The sequence below is a fragment of the Carettochelys insculpta genome, chromosome 12 (assembly GCF_033958435.1).
Source record: "Carettochelys insculpta isolate YL-2023 chromosome 12, ASM3395843v1, whole genome shotgun sequence".
Lineage (NCBI taxonomy): Eukaryota > Metazoa > Chordata > Testudines > Carettochelyidae > Carettochelys > Carettochelys insculpta.
This window is the reverse complement of record NC_134148.1, coordinates 46,632,781-46,652,249: the sequence shown is the minus strand read 5'-3', so window position 1 is coordinate 46,652,249 and position 19,469 is coordinate 46,632,781. Positions and strand designations below refer to the sequence as shown.

The following is a 19,469-nucleotide window of genomic DNA, read 5'->3' as shown; positions in this document are numbered from 1 at the left end:
CACTTTGCTTTTCCAGAGCTCATTGATTGCCTTCGAACTTGCTCTTGCTTTTGCTATTCCAGTTGCTATTTCCTTCTTACAGGCTAGACCATGTTATGTTGCTCCCCAGACATGTGAACTTCTCTACATTCTCTAGTTCAATCTCATCTACACTGATCTTCCTTCCTATTTCCTTCTCTCCAAATACCATTGTTTTTTCAATGTTCATAATCAGTCCATACTGCTTCCATTCCTCGTTTAGCACCTGCACCGTTTTTGCTAACTTCTCCTCATCTTCCTCAATAACATCATCCGCGAACCTCAAGCTGTTAATTCTTTTCCCATGCACAGATATCCCGTCTACCTCTTCTTTGATCTTGTCCATTGCTTTCTCTAGATGCAGGACGAAGATACTTGGCAATACTGGATCTCCTTGTCTCGTACCTCTACTCATTCTAAACCAACTTCACAACTCCCTGCATGTTCTCACAGTGGCAAAGAAACAGGGGTAATCCAACCATTAGAGTCAAAACATTCAGTTGTCAAGAAACTAGCCATGAAAAATATAAATTTTCTCCCCGCTCTTCCAGTGGATTGTCTGCATGGAAGATAACACCCTCATGATGCTACTAGTTAGTTATTCAGTTAACTCAAATTGTAGGGGTCTGTGCTGTGGAACTAAAGGTCCCAACCCTGCTGACAACCTATATGGCAGGGATGGGGAATCTTTTTTGGGTTATGAGCCACTAACGCATGGGGTGTGGTGGGGGAAAATCAGTTTGGAGCCACATAAAAGTGAGAAGCCAAAACATAGATACAGATATAGATCTATCCTTCACTAATATGTTTCCCAACACCTTACTCCACTCATGCTCCAGCCCCACAGGCAGGAGGTGGGGAAGGGGAAAGCTGAGGTTCAGGGCTTCCCTCAGGCAGAATAACTCTTTTGGGGGTCTGGGGTGGGACCAAAAAGGGTGGGTCAGTGTGTAGGAGGAGGCTGCTGGGGAGCAGGAGTAGGCAAGTGTTGGTGGATCTTAGAAGGAAGTAATGTGTATAAAGTGGGCTGGGGTAGCAGTGGAGGGGGAGGCCCAGGAGTGAGCTGGAGGTGAGGGGTCAAAGCAAGAGGGAGTTTGCAGGAACAGGCTGTGAGTGGAGTGGTCTGGGCAGAAGGGAGGGTGCAGGAACAGGCTGGGGGGGTTTGCATGGGAGGGAGCAGGAGCTGGGCAGGGATAGTCTGGGCAGGATGGGGAGCAAGAGAAGGCTGGGGATGAGGAGTCACCACTTACCTCTGCGTACTGCTGACACTCCCCTTCCCCTGTCTTGGAGCACAGCAGCATGGAAAAGTACTCCCTGGACAGACTTTTATCCCACTGCTCCCAATCACCATCTTTCTGCTATTCTCATTGGCTAGAATTCTGTCTGATCAAAGCAGTGGGGGGAAGCCTCTCCAGGCAGCGCTACCATTCCCCCAACCGGGGAAAGGGATTGGTGGTCGTGGAGCCACTTCCTGCCCCACTAGGCAGAGCCTGTGGAGCAGATCTTGCTTGAGTCCAGTGCATGAGGCTCCAAAACCCTCATCCACCACAGGCCAGATGTAGGAAAGCTGTGGGCCAAATCCAGACTGCGAGCCAGAGCTTCCCCAGTCCTGTTATATGGGGATCAAATCTGTTTAATATGACTGAATTTGTGCTGCTTTCTTCAGGGTTGTTTTTTTTTTTTAAAACGCATACACACTAACTTGGGAAGTTGCATTAAAATGTTACACACACACTGGGATTGCAAAATGATGTACTCAGAAGTTAGGAAGTGTAAGATTACGGTTGCCTATGCAACCTTAATTCAGCCCCTTTGTGCAGATACTTCATGACAATACAGACTTTAAATCACACGCTATTTTTCCACAGGTTTCCTGTCTTGCTCAATGCACAGGCTGGATAGCGCTTACGGAATGAAACGGGGTTCTAGAATACGATTCCTGCTTCTTTAGAAGGTATGTAGTGAACAAAGAGGTCATTTCAGAAAGAATACAACTGTATCTTGGTATGATGAAATATACAAACCAAACAATTTGCAACAAAGGATTAAACAGCTGCTTTGGACTCAGCACAGACTGGAGGAAAAGTGAAAAGGAGCAGAACTGCTCACCTGTGGGCTGGCCAGGGAAGAGAGAGGACCTACAACTTGCAAGTTCCTGGAGGGAAGGCAGGATATCTCCCATCCACAGCTGCCTGAAGGTCCCATCCTGAAGGAAGGGAGGACCTACTTTTGATAAACTGAAAGGGAGGCATTTCCCTCTCTCACATATTAACCAAGCTTGTCTGTATTGAACATGAGATAAATTTGGCTTTAACATCATATTCTTAAAACAAAGAAGTCATGTAGCACTTTAAAGACTAACAAAATAATTAATTAGGTGATGAGCTTTTGTGGGACAGACCCACTTCTTCAGATCTGGAAATTGTATGGGCCTGATCTTATAATGGGCAATGGCTAGACAGTCATCTAAGAATGTCATCTGTGACACCCACAGATGCTACAGAGAACACATCACAGCAACACCAATGAGGAAATGACCAACTTTCTATTCGGTGCAGCGTTTGGATAGTGGATGTTTTAATAAGGCTTGGAGTCACACTTTGAACCAGAAGGGTAAGAAAAATATTGAATGACTACCTATTCAGAGCACTTTATACCTGCTCACTAAACGAGGCAGGAATCCTGTGGAAATGCTGTATGGGATTATAAAGTTGAAAATGGTGTTATAATGCACAAGGGGTCTGAATTAAGGTACAAACTGAACCTCTAGAATCCGGACTTTCCTTGTCTAGCAACATCCATTGTCAAGCATGCACCGATGCTCTGGGGGTGGAGCGCTCAGAGAAAAGCCTGAGGGGCCTGCACACAGCAACTCCTTCCCTGCTCTCTCAGAGCACAGCAAAAAAGCTGATTTTCTGTGTTCAAGCTCAAAGAGGGAGAGGGAATATCGGGGATGGAGATGGCACTCTGGAGAAGAGACAGGGTGGCAGCCCAGGACCTGTGGCTGACTGTGGAATCCCACAGCTGAGTGGCTGCACTTCCAGCCCCAGGTTGAGGGTCTCTCCTGCCACTCCTCCTCTTCCCCTGAGTACCCCACATCCCTGCTCCATCTATGTCAGCCTTCTGCTGCAGCCAGCTATGGGGCTCCACTCCCTGGTTTGGGACCACTCAAGTCTAGCGCCGCACCAGAGAGAGTCAACATGTACAATGATTATTAATGTAGGTGTTAACCTCCACCTCCAATGCAATGTATTTATATATGAGAGGGATTCCTACTGCCCTGCAGGACCCATCCTGTACCCAGAATGCCTTGCCTCCAAGAACGGAGCATAGCGTTAGCTGGCTCTCTGTGTCCCATCTTCAGTGCATCTCCATCTTAACGAGAGAGAAAGGGACAAACTAACTCATGGTGCTGTATGCTATCTACCTTCTCAAAGATATGGGGGAGGCAATGCGAGACTGGCTCATTGGATGTGCACTTAAGGAACCAAGCAAGTTTGAGGACTCTGGGGCACAGTTGGGCAATAATTTGATGGGGGGCGGGGTACTCAAGATTTCGCCAAGTGGTCAAGGCCTTACTTTTCTATGTAGAGGGTGTGGGGGTCTTGGCTGGAGGTTGGGTGAAGAAGGTTGCTCAGGGTGGTAGACTGGGGCGCAAGAAAGGGTGTGTAGTCTGAAAGGGAACTTGTGGGAAGGAAGGCGTTGTGACCTGGGGCAGGAGATTGGGATGCGGTATCCAGGAGGGGATATGGGTACAGGAGATGATTCTGGCCTGGGGGCAGGGGGATGGGTATAGGAGAGTATAAAGGGTCTAGGAGGGCCGTGGGGTATGTGAGAGGGTTGAGTGCCAGAGGCAAGCTGTGGCCAAGAGGCACCTACCTAAGTGGCTACTGACTAGCAGCATTTAAGACAGGCTCCCATTCCAGCCAGCAGCCCTAGACTGCCTGACTTTCTGCACTTTGGGGGAGACTTCATGCACTGCCCACACTCCAGCAAAAAAAATCTCACCTTCTATTGGCCAGTTGCCAGCCAATGGGAACTGTGAAAGCTTCCAGCCAATAGGAGCTGAACGATTTTGCTAGGGGCATGGGCACTGTGCAAAGCTCTTCCTCCATTCACAGGCCAGATTAAATGGCTTGGTGAGCTGGCTTTTGCCAGCCGCTGGACTGGGGAAGGGCCACGTACTGGGAGAGTCATGTTACTTAAATTACAATATGCCCATGTTTCTCTGCAGCATTTGGCAGAAACTATGCAAACAAGCTGAAGGAGCATGTAGAAGAAGTCAAAACTACATCAGTTTCACAGAAGGTTTACCTTTCACTTCCTCCTGTTCTGTGGGACTGCTCGGGATGATAAGAGGATGGGATTTGCAGGCATCAGGAGGAGTAGTTAGGCCTGAAGAACAACTTCAGAGGAAAGAAAATCACAGGTCAGTTAATAGTTTAGTTACTTCTCTTGCTCCACAAGAGTGGCTCCAGTTTTTCACAACAGGGGCCTTTGTCACCAGCTAAAACAACCAAGCCAAACAGCCTAAATCCCTCAAATGATCAAACAGGAACACAGGCGGGGGACCCACAGCTCAGATGTCAATCAGCAACAGTCTACAGATGAAGCCCAAAAGCAGGGAGAATACTTTTTATTCAAACTTCAGTTAAAGTATAGAAACAATCACGAATGGAGGAGACATCGAATTCAGTATCTTGCTTCAGGCAATGGCCAGTATTGGATACTTCTGAGGAACGTGCAAGAAACTATGGGATAGAAGTTTACAAAATAAACTTCCTCTCTGTACAGATTTTTCATAACCACATGAAGTTAGTGGTTGACTTATGTTCTGAAGCACAGGAACAGCCGGTTAGATCAAAGGTTCATCTAGCCCAGTGCCCTATCTTCTTACAGTGGCCGATTCCAAGTGCCCCAAAAGTACTTTAAACACGTTCTCTTATTTACGAAAGTACCCTACATTCATCACAATCTTTAATGAATTTCCCTCCTCAGTACCGTAAGGGAAAACTGTTATCCCATTATACAGATGGGAACCAGACACACCCTGGGTAAATAAGTTGGCCAAGATCATACAGAAAGTCTGTGGTGGATTGAATCCCAGCCTCTAAACTCAATTGTATTCTCTTTTTATTCTACCTAGTGAAACTATGCATGACTCTTCACGGTTAGTGAAAGTCAAGGCTATATGCTAAGATCTTGCCTTAAAATAGCACTGTAGTCATTTATGCATTGTACAAGCACACCTTCTCAACAGCTTTAAACTGCTGTCTTGGAATTTAACTATGTCCTTTTTTTTTTTTTAATTATGAGACAACAAACAGAAATCATTCATACAATTCATTGTTTTGAACCCCTCTATCATAAGAGAATGGAGTATCAATTTTGAACGGTAACCCAGGAAAAGGTGGAAGTGGCATGCTGAGGAAAGAAGAAACTTGGAGACAGTCAAGGACAGGATTTGAAGAGGGGGAACTCTAGGTAGTAGGTGTAAATAGTCTGTTCAATGAATTTATATGTGAAGGGGAGAAAGAAATGAGGCAGGAACTGCAGAACTACATGGGAATCAAAGGTGTAGAGATTTTTTTTGTTTTGCGTTATTTGTTTTCAAGGTGGGAGAGACTAAAGCATATTTATTCAATAGATGGAGAGGACAGACAGGTTAAGAAAGAAAGGACGTAGAGAGGAATGGCTGAAAGGGAAACTGGGAGCTGGACGGGGCACTAGGGTAGGTTGAAGGCTTAGAGACTGAAAGCAGAGCAGGAAAAGCTTCTGTATCAGATGGGGATGTCGGGGGGGGGGGGGGGAGGAGGAAGAGAATCAACAAATTTTGGCAAATTTACCAGACCAGGTGTGGGTAGCAAAAAGATCAGTAAGATCCTGTCTAGGGAGAAATTTGAGAAAGGAGTCAGAAGTGTGAACAGGTGAATAGGACTGTGCATCCAGGAATGTGAATAGGATGGGAGAAGAATTGAAGGAGAGAAAATGTAGTAGAGAAAGTGAACAAGGTCACAGACCTAGTGCCAGAGATGTTCTGCTGTGCAAATGCAGATGATGGGGAAGAGCTAGGATGGGCCTCGTAATCAGAGAGAGGGGCAAAAAGTCAAGAGTGGAGGAGAGCACAGAATACAGAAAATCAAGCACCTTGTCATAGGAAAAGAGCAGGGAGAAGCTGCTGGGAGGGGAAGAGAAGTCACTAACATGGGTGGTCTGGAAGCCTCAAAAGCATAAGATGGTGGGCATCAGACAACAGGCAGATCGAATACTCTGAGAGAAACCATGCACAGCGGACACTGTGATGAAGAGATTAGTTCTAAAAATAAGGCCAAGTGAATGGCTATTCTGGGGAACGGGAGAGTCACAGGTCACGAGGCAGTCTGTTGTATCCTTTACCAGAAGAGTTCTTTGTTATCACTGACCACAAGCCTCTTTAGTACCAGTAAACTTCCCTTCAGTTTCTTCTAAATTAAAACAATACACCTCAACTCCAACCAAAGAGAAATAACAAGAATGTCTTCTCATCAGACATATGGCTCCTCTGAATAAAACAGAGGAATTTCCTTCTGTGTAAACTCTCCCTTCTCCTAGTAGCTCATCACTGACTAATAAGTTTTAAACCCTCTTCTTTACATTACCACTTTTCAGCCATAAATGGACACTGAAGTATAGATCAGTTGGATTGATCACTCTCCCAGATCTGAAGTATTGCCTGTTCACTCACCTTTGCACTGAAGTTTATTTCAAATAAAGCTACCAAAGAGGTATTGAAGCATGCAAAAAGCGGGGGACATATCCTCTAAGAAAGCTATTAGGAGTTCAGAACTATGACAAGGTAAAATATGTTGCTTAATTTTTTAGTTATAAATCTGGACTCTTAAGACTGAACATATTTTACAACTCCTCCACAGACTATGACTTGTCATAATCTGAACAGAATCAAAACCAAAGAGCATAAATTTTCTCACACAAGGACCATGAAGTCCTTACTCATCTGACAGCAAACCTGTAAGGTCCCCTATTCTTCCTGGGGAAGGCTGAAAGATTACTATTGAGTCCAGTGTCTTTTCCCCACAGAAACCAGCCTGAATAACCAGAATTACAGTTATTAAGTTTCAACAACTTCAGTTTGCAGACAACCCCAATTACAATTTAATCCACATTGGAAGATTTAACCCCACCTACCCAGATGCCATGCTGGGCTGTTTATCCGAATGACTTTCATTCCATGCAAGACTAGTGCACATTAGAAGCACTGGTTGTGTATTATGAGATTGTGTTGATTTGTTTTTTCTCTCTTTCTTTTTATTTATTTGTGTATTTATTTGCTTACGTGGAAAGACTCTCCTGACCAAGGGACCCCTGCCCAGAGAGATGCAGGAGGTGCAGAGTGCCAGCAGGGGTGCATGCCATGGAACGTCCCACTTCCACCCTGGTTATGGTACAGTCACCCTCTGCAGCTATTTGAAGCAAGAGGAAACAGCATGGATTAATATAAAGCAAGTTATCCAGATACAATCATAAGGGATCAATTCACTTCTACAAAGCTACCTCCCAGTTTGACAAAAGACCAATATTCTCAGTGAGACAAAAATGGATTTTGGAATTGCATCTCTATAGGCCAAGGCACATGAAACAAGCGTCATATGGCTAAGAAATAAAAGGCTGATTACTAGCTCGCAAAAGCAGCCTACTCTATTATATTGGCTATGCATGTTCACACTAAAGAATTTTAAGGGGAAAAAAAAAAAAGCCAGTAATTTCAATACCAGGTCAGCCAAACCACTGTCAGAACTGATGGGAGCACTAATGTAGACAAGACTCTGGCAACAACAAAAGAAGAAGGAAACTTACTGCTTTTCCCCTTTTAGATCCAAAAGATTTGAAAATAAGTGATACCAATTTAACTAAAATTGTTTTAAAAATCCCCTGCACCTTTTAGTTAAACCAGTGCAATTTCTTTTTTGGCCAGGTCTTTAAACCATGATCACAGCACCTTTTAAACCTCTCTTTCAATAACTTAAGTAGACTGTTTTAAGTCTCATGGCAAGGCACATTTTACAGACCTCAATTTTTTTTTGTGACTCTTCTGAAACCTCTTAATTTTTCAATATCTCTTTAAAGTATGGCTATAAGGGAGACAAAATAGTCCACTAGTGGTTTCACCAGTCCTGGGTATAAAGACAGCCTCTATTCCTCGTCTATATATCCCTGTTCATGCAGTCAAATATTTCCAAACCTACTGAAAATCAAGTTCAACTGATGGAGTAAAAATGATTCTGGCTGATGGAGCCTTTACACTAGCACTTGTACCAATTATAATACCAGTTCAGCTAAATTAGTAAGAATTTTTGGATTAGGTTTCCCCAACGTGGGCAAGGTGTAAAATGTGTGCTCATCTTTTTCTAATTTGTCACATAAAAGCTTTACATGGGCATACTTTCTCAGGGAAAGAGGAGTGCAGGGAAAAGGGATGAATGCTCAACCATTCTAATGGCATTCCTATCATTCACCTCTCCGGACAATGACAAAACATTTGAACACTCCCCATACTAAAAGCTTTGTTTTGCTTCCCAAAGTACTTTCCCATGAACAAAAAGACTTCAATGGAACACTCTCCAAGCAGTCCGACCACTGTAACCTGCTTCCCTATGTCAAAAGGCATACATGCCCAGTAACGTCCTTAAAAAAAATCCACATAGCTCAGACTTTCAAATATTTTGCCATCTGGGATCCAATTTAAATCCTGCAGAATGTCTTTCAACATAGAAGTTAAAAGCTTACTATGTTTTCATCCCAAATTTCAGCTAAGCTCACCCTTACTTCTGAAGGTCTGTCATCTTGCTACAGTGCAATTTTTTGCCCCAAACTCTGGGAATAGCTCTTCGGGTTGAGGGTCTATCTTTTTGCTCTCCCAGCACATCTTGCCTTGAGTTTGACCTTCTCCACCAGGCTTCCCCTTTGGATGTCTTCTCCCTGCTGACTCCAGATCTTGTAGGAGCTTTCTTACTCCTACAGTGTCTGCAGAAAGCTACAGAGTGCCACCCTTATGAAACCCCAGTCACCCTACCCTAAGTCCAGTGGACAGCAGATAATCAATCCAGTTGCACTGTACCCCAGCTCCTCTTAAATAGACCAGTCACCCAATAACAGATGCATAGTCCCCAGCCCACAAAAACAGAATAGTGACTGCTCCCTTAGGATGGCTACTTTGGCATTATTTGGTCTGTTTTTACCTGTTGTGTGGCTCTGGGCAAACATATCTTCTTGAGTTAACAAAATCTCTGACTCCTGCAGACTAGGATCAGGTGCCTTCTCAGCCTGCAACCCACTTTCAAGCCCTTTGCAGACAGACATTTGTATCCTGATGATTTCTTTGTGTTGCTGTGGAATTCTGGGAGAGGTAGACATAACTTCTGACCTGGGAAATTAAATTTATACTAGTGTTGCAGAGCTATAGTGAATAATTTACCAGCCCAGGCAAAAAAAAAAAAATCAAAATCAAAAACAAAAACCAAACCTTATTCACTTGTAATCACCACAGAGATAGCCAGACAAAAAATATTTTTACTCTTGTCAAAATACACAAGCTCAAAGTGAATATGGAGTAGGGGTAAGGAGAGCTCAGTTTAAAGCTAAGTTAAACACTTCATGATAAAGGTTCTGATTTCAGCTGATTATGAAGTTGAAAAAATGAGTGTTAAATATACTTGTAAAACATTACTTACTGATTAGGAAGTTGTCATCATGCAAACTGGATAACGCAAATGGAATCCAAACATTCCATTTTGCTAGTTAACAGTAAAATTGAAGCGTTTCACCACTGTAAGTTTTATAATTCGGATTAATAACTAATTTTTTGGTTATAACAACTTATAAAAGAGTGAAACTCTCCAATAGCCAAGGGAATCCCTCCTGGGAAGTATCATTAACACAGATTTCTGAGAGATCACAGCTCATTTGAAAATAGGGATAAACAGTGGCATGGGCTTCAAAATGTCCTTTAATAAATACATTGCTTGATTAAAGTTAAAATGAAACACAAGCATTTTCCTCTAGCTTACTAAAGTGCCACATAAAAAATGTCACATTTCCTTGAATGTTACTGCACCATTTCCACACACCACCTCTTTCCAGCCAGGAAAGGTTGGGAGCTCTCCTCAGCCACTATCACTGAGCCAGTTCCTTCAGTGACTTACTCTATAAGCAGCTCTCAAGCAAACATACTTGCTGTTTTCTCAGCTTTCCTTCTTCTGCACATCCCCACCCAAGTAATCGACACAGAAGGTAATCGTTTTACCTTTCAGATTTCTGTTGCTGGCATTGTGCACCATGATAACTTTCACCAATGGACAGAGCTTCCCTCTCAACTTTGTGCAGCACTAACAGGAGACACCAAAAATATTTGTTGCTCAATTTAAATAATCTGTCCTGGCAACCATCAATAAGTGTGCTTAGCACTTCATATTACACAAATATCAACACAACCCTGTCAGGAATTTACAATCTAGAAGGTCCATATAGAGAAAGCAAGACAGGGATTGTGAGGTCTGTAGCAAAGGACAGATTCAGTGTCAGATTTTCTGGATTGTGAGAAGCTAGTTGAGAAAAAGAGGCACTCTTAGAAGTATCCCAAGTGTCAACATCTGTGTCCAACACAAGGGTGAATGAACAAGCCCAAAGAAAACAGGAAGGCAGAATTCCTATTTCAAGCTTTGGGCAGCTTTAATCTCATTTTCAATCTCACACTTCCTATCGCGGGAAGCATTCCTTCTCACTCGAAAACAATCAGAGAAAAATCTACATCTAAGGAAAGTATCTCTATAAACAAAACTATTTACATACCTTCACTAGAGTCATTCCTCATTGGATTAGTGCAAGTAGGGACAGTGCCTGCTGACTGAAGCTGGTGCCCTCTGCCCTCTTCACTCAGTGAAGAGTCTTCACCAAAGTTCTGGCTTTGTGAGAGCTCCAAAGCTCCAAAACCCAACTGTGATGTGCCAGAGTCTAGCACCAAACATCCATCAAGAAAAAAAAAAAAGGTACCAATCACCATTAAAGTTAACACTCATCGAACACTGGAACAAAATAGCTAGTTCACAGACACCTTCCCTGACAGAGGATACATTAAAGCATCCACTATAACCAAAGGAGATAAACTCAGCTGTTCTCAGTACTCTACGAAAGCTGCACAATCCTCCTTTAGTAATTAGAAAAAACAACAACAACAACAACAAAACCAGTATGACAGGTGCAATGGTTGACATTGAAAAGCCAGCATTTGCCCACAAGTTACCAAACAAGGTTAAAAATCGTACTGTATCCCAGGAAATAACAGTAGCAATTCAGATTCCACGTGTAGCACTTGTGGATAAAGGCCAATAGTTAATGATACTATCGTATCAACTATCCTTAATTGCTAGCATAACAAATATCATTAGAAATTTTTTGGACTTTTCTACATATGGTTAATTCTATGCCCCTCCTAAATCCCCTTCTCCCTTGAAGGCCCTGGCCAGCACAAAGATAAGAACTCCACTGACATTTGAGAGGGAATACAGGTGGATAAAAAGTTGGTGGTTTTCAAAGACAGAGCACACAATCAGTATTGATTTCTAAACCCCCAAAATATTTGGATGAACTCCTAGGCAAATTATTCATTTCTTAACAATTGCTTTAGGTTATCTTAATCTGATAGGAAACACCGAACCTGATGAAGGGAAAAGTTATATGAATGCACGCAAATGTTTCTGGAGCTCAAAGCAGATTTTAATGCTCTGAGGAACACAAGGAAGAGCCTAGAGCAAAGAATTACCTTCAGCATCTGGCAAGTGGGTAGTGCAGCACCTAGCATCTTCACCTGCCTCCTCAGCAGCAGCTGTCACCATCCCAAGAATGCTGCAGTGGAGAGAAGAGATAATATTAACAGTCTGAAATATAAACCACACTTTGCACTGTGAATCAGACCACTTTCTTAGTTTACTTCTATTCACAAATGGACCCTTCAGATACCCACAGCATCTAAACAAAAAAAATCACTATCCCCTGGATTACAGGGTATTACTCAGCACACAAGAACCATTCCAGAGGATTACACAGATATCCAGCAAAAGTGCTAAATTTCACAAATAGGATTTTTTGCTGCATTCTGGACTGATTCACTATTGTTCTGTTACACATCGGTTAACTTCAGTGGCACAGGCATTCTATAAACTAACAGATATACTGGAGAATAAGCTTTCATGGGCAAAGACTTGCTTCATCAGAGTTCTGGAATTTCCACTCCAACGTATTCGATGAACTAGGTCTTTGCCTACAAAAGCTTATGCTCCAATATATGTTAGTCTATAAGGTGCCACACGACTTTTCATTTTTTTTGTGGATACAAGCTAACATGGCTAACCCTCTGACACAGGTATACAAGACTACTCCACCACTTAAGAAGGAAAGGTCACCCAAATGATCCCTCTAAAACAAACAGAAATGGAGCTGGAGATGGGGGCAAGGGCAAGGAATATTCTATCCACCTGTTCTTCCTGGTAGGCTGAGGCAACCGATCAATAACTTGGCTGAGTGAGCCAGTCGTGTCCAGATCAGTAGAACTGTCCATGGGTTCTGAAAACACAACAGGCCATTAGAATGGAATATAGGCAAACTTCTGGCTATACTGATGGACATTTAGCAGTGGGGAAATCAGTGAGGCTCTGACAGTAACTGATGACTGTGATACCTCCCTAGCCCACCATCCCTGATATGCAACTTTTGATAATGATTCCAAAATCTTGGAAACCATCCTCTCCAAAGCCAGCAACCCCAAATGTCTCATCAAAACAACTGTTACTCTAAGTTTCATTCCCCTGCAAGCAACAAGAATGCAAAGAATGTTAATGCGGCACAGATAAATAATAGGTAAAGTTACTTGTGCTTCCTGACCTGTGAACTGTGTTTCCACAGTGCCTCTGTCGTCTTCTCCTGCTTCACCAACAGCAAGTTTGCTACCCTGAGGACTTGTCATTGTCTCCTGTAAAACACATGGACCTCATTTCTGCATCACGTGTTCTTCATTAAAACTAGGAGAAATCCTGTGGCACCTTACAGACTAACAGATTTACTGGAGAACATAAGCATTCGTGGGCAAAGAGCTGCTTTGTCAGATGTGCATCTGATGAACCAGGTCTCTGTCCACAAAAGCTTATGCTCCAATAAATCTGTTACCCTATAAGGTGCCACAGGACTTCTCACTGTTTTTGCGGATACAGACTAACACAGCTACCCCTCTGATATTTGTTTCTCACTAAGCACCTGGAGTAAATTCAGACTAAATTGAGCTTACTTCTCCTGCACAGCTCAGACAAACTATATAACAACATGGTTCTTGCCTGCCTCCCTCCCACGAATTCCACTCACCAGGACGGGGCTCTGGCAGTTGGGAAGCCGTAGGGCTAGCAAGCTGAGGCAGCCATGAGCAGTGTCGTCTTCAATCACTGCTCTCTCTGGCTGGGAGTCCTCAACTACCAAGCAGGGCGTGTCCTGCTGAGAGAATCCTAAGTCTAGGGGGCTCAGGCTGGGCTCCATACACTGCTCTAAAGGGAGAAAGCGAAGGGTTAGAGCAGCGGGACCTTGCTCCGGGGAAGTTATTCCGCCGCCCCCGCGAGCCGATGCAGAAGGGAGGCCCCCACTCAGGCAGTGCTTCTAGCTCACCGCCCCCTCCACGCACGGCCCCGCGGGGACAACTGGTAGGCGGGAGGCGCAGGTGCTGGGACCGAGCCCTGGCGCACACCCTGGGCTGCCCCAGCTCCACCTCCTGCAGCAAGTCCCTCGCAGCGCGCCGCAAAACTGGCTGACCCGCCAGGCCGGCACGCGGGTCCCTGCGACACAAGACAAAGCCGACGGGACGGGACTTCCCTTCTCCGCCCCGCCCCTCGCTCGCTCGTCCAGGCCCCTCCGCACCCCTCACCCTACAGCCCCCGAGTTCGGGCCGCAGCCGACCCCACCGCTCGCCTGCTTCCCGCGGCTGCTCATACTTCCGCCCCCCGATTGGAGCCGCCGCAGCACGTCCCGCCTCACGCACGGCTGCGCCGTTTCCCCAGCAACGGCGAGCTTCTCGGCCGGCCGGCCCCTGAGGGGGAGCGCCGTGCCCCGCCCCCCGCTCGCAGCGGCTCGGCCGCGGTGCTCACCTTACCGCGGGCTCTGCGGCTCCCCGCCAGGCAGCATCACACAGGCCTGGAGACTTGCGCCGCGGCCCAGCCTGGCTCCCCGAGGCGAGGCAAGGCGGCGGGGCGCGGCGCCTCCCTCGGGGAATCCCCTTGTGAGCTTCTCCTTTCTGAAACCTGCCTCCCGCCCCGGCCGGCCGCTCGCTGCTCTGAGCCCCCCCGCGAAGGCCGAGCCCTCCGTTCACACCTGCAGGCCGCGGCCGGGGCTGGGGCGCCTCCCCGCTAGCCCTCTCCCCGGAGCTGGTGCTCAGCTGGAACCCGAAAGCAGGAAGAGCGACAGCCCCGTTTACCTCACTGCAGAGGTTAGTTCTCATCCGCAGAAACACCTAGTTCCGTTTGAAGTTGCCCTGGGCTCTGTATTGATGCTACTCGGGCTCAGTGTTTGTCAGATCAGTCCAATACTGTGCAATCCCCAGTGCAGCCTTTTATCAGCTTTGAAAAGTGTGCCCACGTTTTCTGCTGTGGTGGGAAGGGGATAAATGAGAGCCAATTGGCTTTTCTGTATGGAATAGAAAGCTGACTCTGCTTGTTCCTTTTCCTGAATAGTCCACTCATGCAGAGTTCATTACAGTTAACTGCTGAAATGCACGAGTTCGAGTTGCGCTTAACTTGCGTTAACGTTGAAGCCAGTCTTCAGCTGTCTGCCTGTCTGGCTCCCCCAGATGAGGGAAGCCAGGGGGAGCAGCTGCTATGGGTAGCTTCACCCCATCTTCCCCAAGCCTCAGGTCCATCACAGAGGGTGAAGACTTTCTAGACAGAAGGCACCACTTAGTACTCGAGGAATAGCTGGCTTTCCAAAACAGGGAAGAAAACTGGAAGCATGTTACATCCAGGAGAAGAAAACCACTTCAAGTCTCTCCAATTCTCATGGAGTTAAGGAACTGCTTTCAGCCTCTCTGCACAGGTGACACAGTGGAGATAGCCAGGGCAGATACCTCACAGGGAATGGATCAGAAGAAGACTCCACGTATTGTACGGCATGGGATGCATAGCCCTAAGGATGGGGGTTCTCTGACCATTGCCCCTAAGAGAAGAAGACGGGTGGTGGTGGTTGGGGACTCTCTCCTAAGACGGACGGAGTCATCCATCTGCTGTCCAGACCTAGAATCCCAGCAAATTTGCTGCTTGTCAGGAGCTAGAATGCAGGATGTCACAGATTCTCTTCCAAAAATCATGAAACCTGCAGACTATTATCCATTCCTACTTCTCCATGTAGGAACTAATGATACAGCCAAGAGAGACCTCAACGAGATCACTGTGGATCACATAACCCTAGGAAGAAAGATCAAGGAATATGGAGCACAAGTGGTGTTCTTGTCCATCCTCTCTGTGCAAGGAAGGGGTCCAGGTAGGGATTGTCGAATTGCCGAGGTAAATGCGTGGTTCCATAGGTGGTGTCACAGAGAAGGATTTGGTTTCTTTGACCCTGGGATTCTGTTTCATGAATAAGGATTGCTGGGAAGAGATGGGATCCATCTAATGAAGAGAGGAAAGAGTATCTTTGTGGGCCGGCTTGCAAACCTAAAGGACAGCTTTAAACTAGGTTCATGGGGGGCAGTGACACAAGCCCTGAGGAAAGTGGGGAAAGAGTAGGGAACAACAAAGTAGGATTCCTAGATGAAGAGGAGAAAATAGGCCAATCAGTCACTTCTTTAAGATGCTTGTACACAAATGCGAGAAGTCTGGGAAACAAACAGGAAGAATTAGAGGCCCTGCAACAGTCAAAGAAGTACAAGGTGGTTGAAATCATGGAGACTTGGTGGGATGATTGACATAACTGGAGCATAGTCATGGAAGGTTATAAACTGTTTGGGAAGGACAGACGGAAGAAAAAGATTAGGGGTTGTGCTCTATGTGAGGGAGCAGTATGGTTGCTCAGAGATCAACTATAAGGAGGGAGAAAAGCAAGCTGAGTGTCTTTTGGTTAAGCTTAGAGGCAGAAGCAACAGAGGTGATGATGTCGTTGGTGTCTGCTATAGACCACCAGATCAAGTAGATGAGGATTTCTTCAGACAACAAAGAGAAGCTTCCAAATCACAAGCCCTGGTTCTCATGGGAGACTTTAATCATCCAGACATTTGTTGGGAGACCAATACAGCAGCACACAGACAATCCAGAAAGCTTTTTGAGAATGTTGGGGATAACTTCTTGGTACAAGTGCTGATGGAACCGACTAGGGGCTGTGCACAACTTGACCTGCTGCTCACAAACAGAGAAGAACTAGTGGGAGAAATAGAAGTGGGTGGCAACCTGGGCTGCAGAGACCATGAAATGGTAGATTTCAGGATACTGACAAAAGGAAGAACGGTGAGCAGTAAAATACAGACCCTTGATTTCAAAAGAGCAGACTTCAACTCCCTGAGGGAACTGATGAGCAGGATCCCTTGGGAAATGAAGATGAAGGGGAAAAGAGTTCAAGAGAACTGGCAGTATTTTAAAGAAGTCTTACTGAAGGCACAGGAACCTAACCATCCCACTGCATAATAAGAAACACAATTGTGGTAGGCAACCAGCTTGCCTTCACCGGGAATTTCTTGGTCACTTTCAACTCAAAAAGGATGCATATAAGAAGTGGAAACATGGACAGTTGACTAAGGAGGAGTATAAATATATGGCTGGAGAATGCTGGGAAGTAATCAGGAAAGCAAAAGCACAATTGGAACTGCAGCTGGCAAGGGATGTAAAGGGTAACAAGAAGGGTTTCTACAGGCATGTTAACAATAAGAGGGTTATCAGGGAAGGTGTGGGGCAGTTACTGGATGAGAGAGGTAACCTAATGACAGATGATGTAAGAAAAGCTGAAGTACTCAATGCTTTTTTTTGCCTCAGTCTTCACGGGCAAGGACAGCTTCCACAATATGGCATTAAACAATGACATGTGAAAAAGTGGAGGGCATCCCTCAATAGGAAAGGAACGAATTAAGAGCTACTTAGAAAAACTAGATGTACACAAATCCATGTCTGGATTTAATGCACACAAGGGTACTGAGGAAATTGGCAGATGTCACTGCCAAGCCTTTGGCCATTATCTTTGAAGACTCTTGGAGATTGGGATTGATCCTTGATGACTGGAAAAAGGCAAATGTTGTGCCCAACTTTCATACAAGGAAAGAAGGACAATTCAGGGAACTATAGACCTGTGAGTGTTACCTCAGTCTCTGGGAGAATAATGGAGGGGATTCTAAAGGATCCATATTGGGGCACTTGGCAGAGGGGAAAGTGATCAAAAGTAGTCAACATAGATTCACCAAAGGCAAGTCATGCCTGACCAATATGATTAGCTTCTATGATGAGGTAACGGGCTCTGTGGACATTGGGAAGTCAGTGCATGTGATATACCTTGACTTCACCAAAGCTTTTGATACAGTCTCCCACAACATTCTTGTTAAGTTAAGTTAAGGAAGTATGGATTGGCTACATGGACTATAAGATGGATAGAAAGCTGGCTTGATGGTCAAGCCCAATGAGTAGTGGTCAGTGGCTCAATGTCTGGATGGCACTCGGTTTCAAGTGGAGTGCCCCAAGGCTCGGTCCTGGGGTCGGTGTTGTTCAACATCTTTATTAATGACCTGTATGAGGGACTGGATTGCACCCTCATCAAGTCTGCAGATGACACTAAGCTAGGGGAAGGGGTAGATAGGATCCAGAGTGACCTGGATAAATTGGAGGATTGGGCCAAAAGAAATCTGATAAGGTTCAACAAGAAGAAGGGTAGAGTCCTGCACTTGAGACGGAAGAATCCCAAGCACTGTTATATAGGCTGGGGACTGACTGGCTAAGCAGCCATACAGCAGAAAGGGACATTGGGGTTATGGTGTATGAAAGGCTGGATATGAGTAAACAGTGTGCCCTTGTAGCCAAGAAGGCTAATGGCATATTGGAGTGCATTAGGGGAAGCATTTTGAGCACATATAGAGAAGTTGTTGTTCCTCTCTATTCTGCACTGGTGAGCCCACATCTGGAGTTTTGTGTCCAGTTTTTCCCCCTCCCTCCACCCCAGTATAGAAAGGACATGGATGTGTTGGAGAAGGTTCAGCAGAGGGCAATTAAAATTATTAAGGGGCTGGAGCACATGACCTATGAGGAGAGGCTGAGGAATTTGGGCTTATTTAGTTTGCAGAAGAGAAGACTGAGAGGTGATTTAATAGCAGCCTTCAACTTAACTTATTGGAGATACGCATATCTCATAGAGCTGGAAGGGACCTCTGTAAGTCATCAAGTCCAGCCCCCTACCCTGTTGGCAGGACCAAGCACCACCCTGACAGATTGTTTTCTAAATCTGTTTGCCCCAGCCCTGTAAATGGGCTCCTGAAGAACGGAACTCAGAATTCTGGGTTTAGCAGGGGAGCTCTAAAGAGGATGGAAGAAAACTGTTTGCAGTGATTACAGATGGCAGAACAAGGATCAATGGTCTGAAGTTACAGAAGGAGAGGAGTAGGTTGGATATCAGTAAAAACTACTTCATCAGGAGGGTGGTGAAGCACTGGAATGCATTGCCTAGAGAGGTGTTGGAATCTCCATCCCTAGAGATTTTTAAGTGATGGCTTGACAAAGTCCTGGCTGGGATGACTTAGCTGGGGTTGATCCTGCTTGAAGCAGGGGTCTGACTCGATGACCTCCTGAGGTCCCTTCCAACCCTAGGATTCTATGGTTCTTAGAGCTGAGGTCAGCAACCTTTCCCAGGCAGTTACAAAATTTGTCCTTTTGACTTCTATGTATGGATACTTTTTAAAGTCACTAATAGCTCTACTTACAACAGCTTCATTAATAAATAAATTAAGATGCAGAGCTTTACCCTTTAGGTGGAGGTTAGTAGCATTGGTTGGTCTTCTGTAAATCTACAGACAGCATGGCTTTGAGCAATCTCTGGGGTGCATGGGCGAGGAGGAGTGGGGCAGGGCTGGGCTGAGCTGAGCTCCTGCCTCATGTGACAATGAAAATCAGCTTGCATGCCACTCTTGGCACCTGTGCTGGGGGTTGCTGACCGCTGCCTTAGGGCTTGTCTCCACTTAAAATGCTACAGCTGCCCTGTGGTGTCACTGCAGCACTTCAGTGTAGACGCTGGTCTCCTGGTGTAGGTAATTTAACTCTCAGAGAGACAGTAGTGAGGTCCACAGAAGAATTCTTCTATCAAAATTGTGTGGTGGGGTAGGGAAAGGTTTTTGGGTTGGGGACCACTGACCCGGTAGAAAAATCAGTGGGGTCCATGTGTGAGAAGCAAAAAAAAAAAAAAAAAAAAAC

At 45.3% G+C, this 19,469-nt stretch overlaps 1 protein-coding gene across 2 annotated transcripts in view; it reads right to left on the bottom strand.

Moving 5' to 3' along the window:
- Window positions 1–14,017, bottom strand: part of TP53BP1 (tumor protein p53 binding protein 1) — an 81,567-nt gene extending 67,550 nt beyond the window's left edge. For both annotated transcript variants that reach the window (XM_075006955.1, XM_075006956.1), the window contains exons 1-10: window positions 13,973–14,017; window positions 13,423–13,598; window positions 12,949–13,036; window positions 12,543–12,630; window positions 11,831–11,913; window positions 10,861–11,022; window positions 10,316–10,397; window positions 9,252–9,436; window positions 7,349–7,475; window positions 4,330–4,421 (exon numbers count right to left, since the gene is read on the bottom strand). In XM_075006955.1, coding sequence (XP_074863056.1) covers window positions 4,330–4,421; window positions 7,349–7,475; window positions 9,252–9,436; window positions 10,316–10,397; window positions 10,861–11,022; window positions 11,831–11,913; window positions 12,543–12,630; window positions 12,949–13,036; window positions 13,423–13,590 — 1,075 coding nt within the window. In that variant the 5' untranslated portion in view covers window positions 13,591–13,598; window positions 13,973–14,017. The remainder of the gene's footprint in view (window positions 1–4,329; window positions 4,422–7,348; window positions 7,476–9,251; window positions 9,437–10,315; window positions 10,398–10,860; window positions 11,023–11,830; window positions 11,914–12,542; window positions 12,631–12,948; window positions 13,037–13,422; window positions 13,599–13,972) is intronic.
- Between the last annotated feature and the right edge of the window lie 5,452 nt (window positions 14,018–19,469).